Below are 12,436 nucleotides of genomic sequence, written 5' to 3'. Positions count from 1 at the left end.
GTTTTAAGCTTACACTAGATTTAAAATACATGGCTGAATATAAAGTTTTACATACAAAATGTTCAATGTTTATGAATAATCAATGAAATATTTCATCCCATAGTTCACTGTAGTCACTGCAGCCACTGCTGTTGTTCCCGGTGAATGGCTGCAGAATTAAAGCACTTTGAAATCGAATGATTCTTTTTGATACAGCCTGTACTCACCTGTACAGACGAGGTTAGTGATGTTAGTGGGATAGGGGCTGTGTGCAGCAATAGAGTTCCTTCAATCACTTGTTGACAGATTGAACTTCCTATTCTATATCTTTCGGATAACCTATGATATCACTGTGAAGTAGGGATGGGTTTTGATTATCGATTTATGGATTAAAATCGATTCTAGCTTGGATAATGTGATATTGATTCATTAAAATCCTGAATCGATTTTTTAATATAAATTTCTTTTGGCCAAAATGCCAGAATCTCAGGTTAAACCTCCCAAAATTTCAACAACCACCAAACAGCTAAAACAGTAAATGAGAGCAGGAACACGGATTCTGCACAGAGACGTAAACACAAAGCGCGGAGCCGCTGACGCATCAGAATCAGTGAGATGTGACTTTCTCACCTGACTGCACGGACACGAGCTGAAAGCCGACAGCTCGCTGATTCTGATGTTTCGGCAGCAAAAGAAGATCCAAACTACGCTTCACATAAACATCATCATGAATGAAGGCAAAATTTCCCCAATTCAAATTGAATCAAATTGAATCAAATTGAATCGAATCAATTCTAGAAATGAGTGACGATACCCAGCCCTACTGTGAAGTAGCCTTATTTATCTTATGGACATGAAGGTTCATCAGTTCATTTGGGTCCTCTTACTCTAGATTTGTGTGAAATTTAAACTGAATCTGAATACTTGACTCTAAATTTTGCGACACCGACCATCAAAATCAAATCACTTCATCCTTGTGTCAAAGCAGATGTTTGTGCCAGATTTGAAGAATTTCTCTTAAACCAGTACTTTGATATTACTCCCACAAGAATAAGATAAACTGACAACAACCTGACACCATGTAAGCACACTTTAAGTAACTTGTGTCAGTCACAAGCCTGATTCTTACCTTTCCTTGTAAATGTAGGTTGTTCCTGATGACCTCTCGAACTTCGTCCTCTGTGTCTTTCTGCAAAAGAATTATTAACTTCGATCAAACAACAGGTGTGACCTACAAAATGCTATAAAAGATGTCATGAGCAAAAAATATTTATTCAGTAATTTAGCCTTCATGCAAATTTGACTTTTTAGCTGAAAAAGCTAACGCAGAGTTATTTTGCTGTTACTAAAGGTTTCCCTCAGGAATACCAATACTGCAAATACTTTATTGTTATTGTCATACACCTCACCCCAACCAGTCATGACGCACCTCCCTGAGCTTGGTCCTGCCAAAGGTTTTTCCTTCCCACTGGCACCAAAGCGCTTGTTTAAAGGGGGCTCGTATGATTGTTGGGGGTTTATCTGTTTTCTTTGTATCATTGTAGGGTCATTACAGTATAAAGTGCCTTTAGGCAGTCATTGTGATTTGGTGCTACATAAATAGACTTGAACTGAACTGAATTGAAATACACAGAAACAGTTAAATGAATCATATCTATTTTTATAATGAAACTTTCTGTAATCTATTAGCACTACTACGCTACCTGAGTGAAGCGGTTCTTAGCCAGTGCGATGAGCTCTTGTTCTCCTGGAGCACAAATGTTGAGTCCCACGGGCAGCAGGCGCTTCAGAGTAGCAACAATCAAACTTGTCTGCATCGAGTATCGATCACCTTTTCTCTTCATCTTCTTCCTCTCCTGGTCTGAAACTATTCCCTGTGGCCAAACATTAAACAGGAGTAGCTTTACACTGTTAGACCTATTAAATAGTTTTAATTAATCAATAAGGTCACTGGTATGCACATGTCCTCATCTATGTGTCTGTACCTTTGACATCTTGCACTTGGTGTCAGTGATAAGGAAGGACATGTTGTTAATTTCATTCTGGACCACAAAGTTCTGCTCTTCTCTCTTGAAGTTCTGGAGACAGAAAACAGGACTTTCTTCAATTAAAGCACAGCTGTATTATGTGTTGTACTGTCTTTGAAAAGAAGGTAACTGGACAATATTTTTGGTTTGTAAAGACATTTTACTTCTCATTAAGAGGCTTCTTCACTTCTAAAACAGCTGAGGAGAGTCCAGGTATTTGATACCTATTGGCATTGTGGTCCTGGGGTCAGTGACCCACTGTTAACCATGTGAGTCACCTTGAGTCAAGGTATGAAAGAATTCATGGGTGTGAATACTGTGAGATTATTATGCTATCATATGTTATCCTATGCCTGTAATCGAAATGAGTGAATCATGATACTGCTGTAAGCCACACCAGACTTCTTACTATAGAGAGTATAATCAGTAGTTTTAGTTTGCATTATACTTCTGAATTAAAAGGATGTGAAAATCATTAGATTTATTAGATAGGTTTGTATTATTTTTTAAGCAGAAAAACAGGGAGCCAAGATCATAACTCAGGCTCACTGAGAGTTAGAAAGTATGTATGTTTAGGTTTTTACGACTAGGTGGGGGCCACCAGACGCTATAAGAGTTTGAGTAACGCTCCACCCTTTTGAGATTTTGCTGTGACCCTCTTCATGCATGTCTCCCCATCCCCTCCCCGGTACCGGTCCGAGGCCTGGGGGTTGGGGACCGCTGAACTAGTGAGTTGATTCAGGTGTGTTGGCCCAGGTCCCCAAACCTGCCCTATGGGATGGATGTTGCAGTAATTTTCTTACGTGAGACTTGGCCCAGAAGATAAAAACCTCAGCCACCATTCGGAACAGCTCCTCTGCCTCTGGATTGGACTCTTTAAGCCATCTGGCCCTGTCAGTATATCAAAACAGTTAGTGACACGCTGAAACCAATCATTCTTTTTCCAAAACTGCAGCTTCGTCTTAGTGACGAAGCTTCTGTATCAGATGGTCTAAATTCACTCCACTAAATGAGCTGAAGGTCACTTGTTCAGTCACAACACTGTACCTGTTGTAGTCAACGAATCGTATGAGGAGAGGGTAGAAGGCATACAGGTCTCTGACCAGGACAGTAAATTGGTCCATGATGAGGAGCTCTGTCTCTGACATCTCACCCCTCCCCTCCGCCTTGCTATGTTCTTCATCCATCAGCACAACAGCTGCTTTCTAAAGAATACAGTAATAGATTTTTCTACATTAAGCAGCACTGTGTGCTTTAATCTTTGTGACTATTTTATTCAGTAGTAGGAGTGTTCGCATAGTTCTTCATTTTAAAAACATACTAATAGATATTTAGTTAAGAAATATATATAGGTAATTCAATTTCATTTAAAAAAATCAAAAGAAAATTACAAGAAAGTGTTAGAAAAGACAACAAGCAGTGAATGTGACCTAGTTTTATATTCTGTTAGATGAGTTGCACCGCTTCCAGGCTGTACATTATAATAAAGGTGAGACTTACTTTTTTGAGTTTCTCCATCAAGGGCAAGAAGTGGGTCTTTAACAGCTGAGGTTTGGCTTTGCTGATGATTGGCTGGGAGAAGACTTGGGGACATGAACAGAGATGGTGTTAAAACGCAAAATGTGAATGTATGACACATTTGAATATCATATGATGATTAGCAGCAGGCAAAAAGAATTAAACTAACATCAGTTTGAGGATGCTTATGTAAACTGATCCTGAGGAGAGCTTTTATTTATTAACTTTACAAAAAGTGCAGAAAAAAGAAAATGAAACACCCTCTTGCATGAAATGTAACTTTTGTCTTCCATTGTGTCTTCCTCTTAACACAATTACAAGAACTGCTGTTACTGACTATATTTTCTTTTTCAAAGAGGAAGCCTAAATTGCAAAACACTTAAGGGGCTCATTAAGCTCATTACACAAATTTTCTTCTTTTAAGATAATTGTTTCCTCCAGTGCTGTAGTGTTTTATCAAACAATTAAATGGCAATCCCCAGCGTTTGGAGCACCCTCTAATGAGGTGTGTGCATTGGTTTAAAAATGTGAAAAAAAACAAACAAACAAAAACATACTGCCTGCACACCTAAAACAATGAAACAATGAACACTTCGCCAAACCTAAGTAACCCGCCTCTACAAACCAGATTTCATGTCTCATGTCATATTGTTTTATTTTTGCCTTGTGCATCACTGTGAGCTGCAAATATTATGTTCCATTAGCAAATAAACTATCCATCCACCATCCATCCAGGGAAACACAAGGCGTTCCCAGACCAGCCAAGAGATAAACTCTCTTCACCATGTCCTGGTTCTGCCCCGGGGCCTCCTCTCAGTGGGACATGCCCCGAATACCTCACCAAAGAGGTACCCATCCTTGTCAGATGCACAACCACCTCAACTGTCTCCTTTTGATGTGGAGAAATAGCGGCTCTACTCTGAGCCGCTCCCAAAAGCCTGAATTCCTCTCTAAGGGAGATGCAAGCCACCAATCGCAATCTCGTTCCTTCTAAAATCAAGAGCTTCGCTTTTACGTTTAGCTCTCTTTCTACCACGGTGGACCAATACAGCATCCGCATCCCTGCAGCTGCAGCACAAGTTTCACTGTGATGTTTCATTCTCTTTGCAGAGCTTTAAAGTATATCACTCCCCTGAATGAAAAGAAAAGAAAAACAAAAGAAGAGCTACTAGTTTTAGGTTTATGTTGCAGTCACTAGTCAGTTTTAACTCCAACATACACTAAATTGCCAAAAGTATTCAATCTTCCCTCCAAGTCATTGAATTCAGGTGTATACCAATCAAGCAGCTAGGCATGCAGACTGCTTCTACAAACACTGGGTCGATCTTAGGAGTTACTGTGATATTGTTCAACAAGTCCACTCGTGAAATTCTCTCTCTTCAACTCTACCACAAAGTGGCTGGACATATAAAGTCACAGTATCAGTCAATCGCTACAGACCTCTAGTCTTCATGTTCAAGAACATTAAGAGCTTCATGGAATAGTTTCCATGGCAGCATCTGCATCCCAGTCTTACATCACCAAGCACAATGCAAAGTGTCAGACTAGTATATCACCCATGAACTTTAGAGGAGTGGAGACGTGTTTGCTGGAGTGATGAATCACATCTCTCTGGCAATGCAGTTGTTGAGTCTGTGCTTGTCTGACTGCACTGTGGCAAGTATAAAGTTTGGTGGAGGGGGAGGATTATATTGTGGGGTTGTTTTTCAATTGGGTTCGGCTGTTAATACTTCAGCATATTAAGACATATTGGACAATTTCATGCTCCCATCTTTGGAGACGGCCCCTGTCCAACGTGACCCCCACATCAGTGCACAAAGCCAGGTTCATAAAAACATGGATGAGCAAGTTTGATGAATCTTGTGAATCAGTGAATTTTAGTTAGTGAGTTAACATTTACCAGCCAGTCTCTTCATCCAGGCGCCCTCATCTATTCCCAGGTTGTTGTAGATGATCTTGAGAATGTTTCCCAGCAGAGTATTCATGTATTCAGAGGTCACAGAGGTGCAGCAGTTGTTGGCTTTGTCTGGGTCGCTTTCCGGTCCATGTTCCCACCAATGAGACATGTAGCTGCACAACATCGGCAAGACCACCTACAGCAGTAGAAACAAAGCAAAAATAATGAGCTTTGCAAAGCTTCACAGTCAGATGGGTTTAATCAGCAATGTCTTTTTTTGGATGATCTGATATCGTCGTGTTGTTGTTGTTCCCAGATCATCATGAAAATGTTGTTCCAGGATCAACATTGCAAGTGACCAATCACATTATTGTGACGTTATTCTTTTGCGCACCAACCCATTCGTGCATTTATGAAATTCCAATGTTGCAAGGACAATATCAATTCTGCTTACCGTTTATTAAAGGGTTACGGTTAGGGTCAGGGTTAGGGTTAGGGTCCGTTGATCGGCGGACAGAGGCGGTTTCTCGCAGCTTAAGTACAGTTTTTTGTTTTACGGCGGTTTTTCACAAAATCGCAAAAGTATGACGACACAACATTCTGATTGGTCACTTGCAATGTTGATCCTGGAACAACATTTAGTATGATGATCTGGGAACAACACCAACACGACGATATCAGATCGTGTGTCGTTTTTTACCCATCTTTGGCTCTGAAGTGTTCACTACAGGACAAATATCCACTTCTTTTGGTTCCGTGGCCAATTTTTCGATGACATGAAGCAACTTAAGGAAAGAATATCAAAGGTGATACTGTAGTTATTAATTATTAGAGAGTTACCTCCATAACATGAGGCATCTGCGTGTACTTCATGCCGGACTCTGCTAGCTCTACAATCTCCTCCAAAGACTTCTCCAAATTGGGGATCAGTGAACAAACCTCCCCAACCTGCCCAGGAAGGCCTAGAGCTGAGAGGCGGGAAGAGTCGTGGAATGAAAACAGATTGATTTGTGATTTTTGACACTGATGAGTTCTCAGACCTCACAGCCATCGTTTAGTTTTGGATTTATGTTTTTTTATTCGAAATACACAACTGGAGAATCTGTTAGTCAGACAAATGTAGGACAGACAGCTGCAAAAGTATTCGAACCACTTTGTGGTACTTCCTGTTATAGTAGGTGTCTCCAAGAGATACAAACACAATGTATATACTGCACACTCCAGTTTTTTCATAGTTTACTAAGACATTTCTTGAAACCTTCCTCCCTTTCCTCAATCAACCCAGACATGTTTCATGTAATGTTTTGGTTTTACCAAAGAGTTAACGTGTAAACAGAGTTAAGAGTGACATGACGGCGATTTCTATTTGTTTCTGAGATGTAGTAAAAGCTCGTTGGTGCGGTATGTAGTGTAATGTGTATTCATGGTTCCAGTTTTAGTAAAATATAAAGAAACATGCAGTCCTGTGACAAAGTACAGCCCTCAGTGCTCGCTGAAATGTCACTCTAAGAAAGTCCAGTTACCTCCGGATTTGTATGTTCCATCATTTTCTTTATGTCTCACCTGCTCTGTCTTTGCTTCCTTTGCTGTTATAGATGGAAAAGCTGTTAAACTTGTTCATGTGAGGCTCGAGAAAGGCAACAGGGAATGCTGCTGCGAAGGCTGCTAAACACTTTCCCATTGCTGGACGTTGTCTGGAAAAGAAACAGAGAGCTCGTGATAATAGTCAAAAACAATTCTTTTACTACCATCAGTGATTGATTAAAAACATTGTAGGTTATCTAATTATGGTAAAAGCAACTTTTTTTTTCTTTCTTTTTTTTTGCTTAAGACTGAATAGAGCTGGCTATAAACTGGGACCTGTCAAGTCTGGTGGGCTAGATTAGTTGTTTTGTATATTTTGTATACAGATGGCCAAATGAAGCTTTCTGAAGCTCGTATTGAAAAACGGTTCATTACTCTAAGCTTGTCAACACAGTCCTCTTTGGTGACATCTGGTGGCCAGAAATATAGAGCAGCTTGAGTCCACTCATAAAGGACAGCTTCATCATGATTCAACTGACAGCTTCTGTTTAATTTCATGTGGCAGTTCTGTCTGAGATCAAGCTGATATTGTGCTTTGAACATGTGATTTAATTATGTTCGTATGTCTCTCTTACTAATAAATCATTTCTATGAATACACCTTCCTTCTTTAAACATGGAGTGTTCTCCTTATGCTTGTGACTTCTTGATGTTTAAAAATACACTACAACAGAAACTTATAAGAATATGTTTCTACTGTGAGGTCCCTGCCTCCACCTGATTATGTAATTAACCACAGGTAGGCTTATATATAATATACTATAACTTCTATAATTATACAGTAAGTCTATGTGTTGGAGTCAAATTGTTAAATGTTGTCATTGTGTTACTTAAATTTGTAAGTCGGCAAGGAAGGCTGTTTATTTGAAGTTGGCTAGGAGACAGGTGAGGAGCGTTCAGCTCCAAGAGCCTGGCTCCGACCAGCCTCCCGTGCTAGCAAGTAAAAACCGGTTAAAGCTGTTCGTCTTGCTTCCTTGCTTTGTTAACGGGAATACGTTTCTAAACCAGCGGGCCCAACAATATGTATAGTGTATTTCTTATGTACATTTTAGACCTGGGAGCAGAATTGCTGAAGAACTGGTTTTTATTAAGGATTAGGCAGAGGATCCTCACTTCCTGCCTCCAGGACTGACTATGGTCGTGTCCAAATTCATGGGCTGCATCCTCCTGAGGCCGCGTTTGTAGACCGATTACATCACAGCGAGGCGCCGAAGGCTGTCCAAATTCGTAGACTCCTCCGAATGCAGCTGACAAATGTATCCTACTTTTCCCCGAATTTGAAGGATGGGTCGGGTGTGTCCTTCGTGGCCCACCATATCCCAGAATTCATAGCTCGGCACAGCCAAACTCCAGTTTACAACAATGGCGGCCGCTACTAAGTTTTAAAAATACTCTTACTAATCTTTCTGGGTCACAAAATAAACTTTTAACATATTTTCAGGCGAGAAAGTAGCTGTGTAAACATCAAATATCTGCTCGGTTTATCAAGATATCGCATATTTGCAAAAGTGCTTTGATGTTTTCGGAGCATCTGCTACCCACCAGCTCGATAGCTAGCCGGGAGCTCGAGGGTCACTGAAGCCGCCGAGAACGGCACAACTCCCGGCACATTATTTTCAGATCACCGCGGACTTTCGCTACTCAGGTTAAACGTAATATATAAGTCACTTAGATATCCTAAAAATTTTATTGTTGGGCTTTTTTCAGTGTTTTATTTGTTCGTGAGTAAATCGGTTTGGCTGAGATTAAAGTTATTAGATTAGATTAGATCAAATAAAACTTTATTAATCCCCCGGGTGGGTTCCTCCTTCGTTTTTACACAGCTGAATAAACGTCAAACAGAAAACTGATTAAACAGAAGTGTGAGACGGTCGACAATTTACACCAGTGTCCTGTTATATTTTAGATAGCAAGGAGCAGACGGCTGAGACAGCGGTGACGCTAATCAGAAGGCTAGACCGTCCAATTTCCCCAGCCGTTTACTTCCGGCCTACCCGACCTTCTGAGGACCCGGCCCACGTAGACCGCGAAGGCCGGGTCCTCAGAAGGATGCAGCCCATGAATTTGGACACGACCTATGTCACACAAATCCCGCCAACGATTCCTTAGAAACCAGTGAATCAAGTACTGAAGCAGTGACCTGACAAATGAAGTTTCGGACACCACTGATCAAAAGCCTCGGCACAGTGTTTCTGAAGGAGTGAGTGTGAAGGAGTGAGTGTGAAGGAGTGGCACTTAGGTGCTCTTCTTTCTTCTCTCAGTATTACTATATCTTTGAATTGATAAAGATAGGATGCACTCGAGCACAGAGGCTTCCCTGCTCAGCAACAGATTTTTATGTATCTTCATTAGTTAAAATGAGTATATGGGAATGCAGAGATATGAAAAATGCTGGAAGTTACAGTCCATCTGAACTGTGTGTTTTGTTTTCTAAATTCCTCTTGTGTGGCCCCTGAGGGAGGATCAGTTTGCCTTGAGAGACCCTGCCTGTGACATCATAGCTCTAGGGTTAATCGGGTGCACAAACCTGTTCACCACAATACTGTGGCGATTCATAGAGAAGCATTATGATACTTCTGATGCGTATCTCAGTCAATAAACACATTATCCCACAACTATGGTATGACCGATCCTGCTTTGAATTCAGCTAATCTAGTTTCCACAAAGTGTTTTAAAACATTATGGTGGAAACGAGATGGCAGCGGTATGTGTGGCTGCTCGTCTGTCACTGCCAAGTTTGTTCCTGTTTTTATTATTTCTAACTTATGTCATCCATGAAAGACACACACTGGATCTTGTCTTGTCATAGGGTCTGCCTGTCACTAACTTAGAGATTTGTGACTGTGCACTCTCAGATACTGTGGCGATTCATAGAGAAGCCCATCTGGTTTTACACATGCTGCAGTTAAATCTCAGCTGCTGCTCGGCGCTGTCGGGTTATTAACCCCTCCACTGGCGTGCAGTTTTCTGCTGCTTTTAATCAGCTTGGTGGCCCTTCTTTGTCTCCTCTGACACAGAAGAGCTTAATTCCTGGTTTTATTCTTGGTTGGTTTAGGTCTTATTTGTCAGATCGAGCCTTCTCTGTCAGCTTACTCAGTTCTGAATCATCTTCTGCTTCCCTGTCATGTGGCATCCCACAGGGCTCAATTTTAGGGCCACTGCTGTTTTTACTTTATTTATTGCCTCTAGGTTTCATCCCTAGAAGGCATGGGATCTCGTTTCATTGTTATGCCAATGACTGCCAAATTTATCAGCCATTGAAGCAGAAGGGTGGCATCTCCATAAAACTTCTCTCGACATGCCTAGATGACATTAAAGCTTGGTTGACTCTAAACTTCCATCCATCTTCTTCTGTTTATCCGGGGCCAGGTCACGGGGGCAGCAGCCTAAGCAGAGAAGCCCAGACCTCCCTCTCCCCAGCCACCTCCTCCAGCTTATCCGGGGGAACACCAAGGCGTTCCCAGGCCAGCCGAGAGATATAATCTCTCCAGCGTGTCCTGGGTCTGCCCCGGGGCCTCCTCCCGGTGGGACATGCCTGGAACACCTCATGCAGGAGGCGCCCAGGGGGCATCCTTACCAGATGCCCAAACCACCTCAGCTGGCTCCTTTCGATGTGGAGCAGCAGCGGCTCTACTCTGAGCCCCTCCCGGATGGCCGAACTTCTCACCCTATCTCTAAGGGAGAGGCCAGCCACCCTTCGGAGGAAGCTCATTTCTGCCGCTTGTATCCGCGATCTCGTTCTTTCGGTCACTACCCACAGCTCGTGGCCATAGGTGAGGGTAGGGACGTAGATCGACCAGTAAATTGAGAGCTTCGCTTTTACACTCAGCTCCCTCTTCACCACGACACTGCACCGGTCCGTTTGTTGTTCTCCGGCTCCCTTCTCCGATCACTTGCGAACAAGACCCCGAGATACTTGAACTCCTCCACTTGGGGCAGGAACTCATCCCCGACCCAGAGCGGACACTCCACCCTTTTGGGAGTGCTGATCCTCATTCCCGCTGCTTCACACTCGGCTGCGAACCTTTTTAAATTTTTATGAAAAGAAAAGAGAGTTTTCGGTACCTCCAGGAGCAGCTGGTGGTACCGAGATCCAGGAGGAAGCTCAGAGGGGACAGGGCCTTTTCTAATTTGCCCTTGCACGTTAGAGAGGCCCCTTCACTCTCCACTTTTAAATCGCGTCTTAAAACCCACTTTTATTCTTTGGCTTTTAACCTCAGTGAGACTTAGTTTTCTCTTGTAATGAAATTAGTTATTTTATTAATTATTTTACTTTTTTTTATTTGGCTTGTATTTATTTCTTATGTAATTTTATTATATAGTTCCTATGTACAGCACTTTGTGTCAGCTGTGGTTGTTTTAAAGGCAATGATGATGATGATTAAGGATGGCTTTCATCAGTCCAGCCATGATCTGATCAGAATGCCATTATGACTTATGACTTGTTCTTTTCCATGTATCTTAATGCTGCTTAGCCAGCAATGTTCTGTTGAAAACTGCAGGAAACATGATGTCTTGATGCATGCTCAATCATCAAGGTAAGGAAATCCCAAAAAGTTGATTCTGCTCATCTGGACGTTTTCAGTGGGAGAAATGTTTCGTCACTTATCCAAGTGACTTCTTCAGTCACTTTTGACTGTAGGTTTTCCTTGTTAGATATTCCCCTTTAGGGATTTCTAAAAGGGGAACAATGTCTGCATGACGCACTGTAGAGATGGTGTCTGTCTCTGAATCCAAACTGAGAGCTGGTTCTACCGAAGAGGGGCCCGAACCTGAACCCTCTGCCTCCCTTGGGATGATACTGTATTATGAGGCCTTTAAAATATGATGGTGCCTGATTATTCAAGACCTTGTATGTGATGAGGAGGACTTTAAATTTGATTTTGGATTTAACAACTGGATTTAATTTAAGAGAAGCCAGTACAGGAGTGGTGTGAGACTCTCAGCTTTATTAAAAAGGCTCATAAACGCCTGTATTTTCTGAGGAAGCTGAAGGGAGCAGGGCTGAACTCCACCATCCCCAGTTCTGTCTACAGGTGTGTGGTGGAGAGCACAATGACTGCCTGGATTACTGTCTGGCCCTGCAGCTGCACCATAGAGAAGAGAAGCAGACACTGCAGTGAGCGGTTAAGACTGCACACAGGGGTATTGGATGTACCATCCCACTGAGACATTTACACCAGCAGATGCAACGACAGAGCAACTAGCATCACGAGACGCCGCCGATCCGACACATGGACTGTTTTTCGCCCTCCCTTCAAGCTGGAGGCTGCGCAGCATCTGGGGCGAGATCCACTAGTCTGAAGATGAGTCTGATGAAGTGTGCCAAACTGCCACCCCTCTGAATATACAGTCTACATTCTGCATTTTGAATTGACTTATTGACTCAGCCATTATTACTTAATAGGTCATTTATTTATTTAATAGGTTTT

At 42.1% G+C, this 12,436-nt stretch overlaps 1 protein-coding gene across 1 annotated transcript in view; it reads right to left on the bottom strand.

Moving 5' to 3' along the window:
• The window catches only part of ryr2a (ryanodine receptor 2a (cardiac)), a 264,075-nt gene that overhangs the window by 77,220 nt on the left and 174,419 nt on the right, over positions 1 to 12,436 (bottom strand). The window contains exons 70-78 of the mRNA XM_087845211.1: positions 6,985 to 7,115; positions 6,262 to 6,389; positions 5,425 to 5,617; positions 3,507 to 3,589; positions 3,054 to 3,211; positions 2,810 to 2,897; positions 1,965 to 2,057; positions 1,683 to 1,853; positions 1,109 to 1,168 (exon numbers count right to left, since the gene is read on the bottom strand). Coding sequence (XP_087701337.1) covers positions 1,109 to 1,168; positions 1,683 to 1,853; positions 1,965 to 2,057; positions 2,810 to 2,897; positions 3,054 to 3,211; positions 3,507 to 3,589; positions 5,425 to 5,617; positions 6,262 to 6,389; positions 6,985 to 7,115 — 1,105 coding nt within the window. The remainder of the gene's footprint in view (positions 1 to 1,108; positions 1,169 to 1,682; positions 1,854 to 1,964; positions 2,058 to 2,809; positions 2,898 to 3,053; positions 3,212 to 3,506; positions 3,590 to 5,424; positions 5,618 to 6,261; positions 6,390 to 6,984; positions 7,116 to 12,436) is intronic.

The sequence above is a fragment of the Neolamprologus brichardi genome, chromosome 8 (assembly GCF_056152115.1).
Source record: "Neolamprologus brichardi isolate AB-2024 chromosome 8, ASM5615211v1, whole genome shotgun sequence".
Lineage (NCBI taxonomy): Eukaryota > Metazoa > Chordata > Actinopteri > Cichliformes > Cichlidae > Neolamprologus > Neolamprologus brichardi.
Note: the sequence above shows the minus strand (reverse complement) of the source record. Positions and strands in the feature narration are given on the sequence as shown.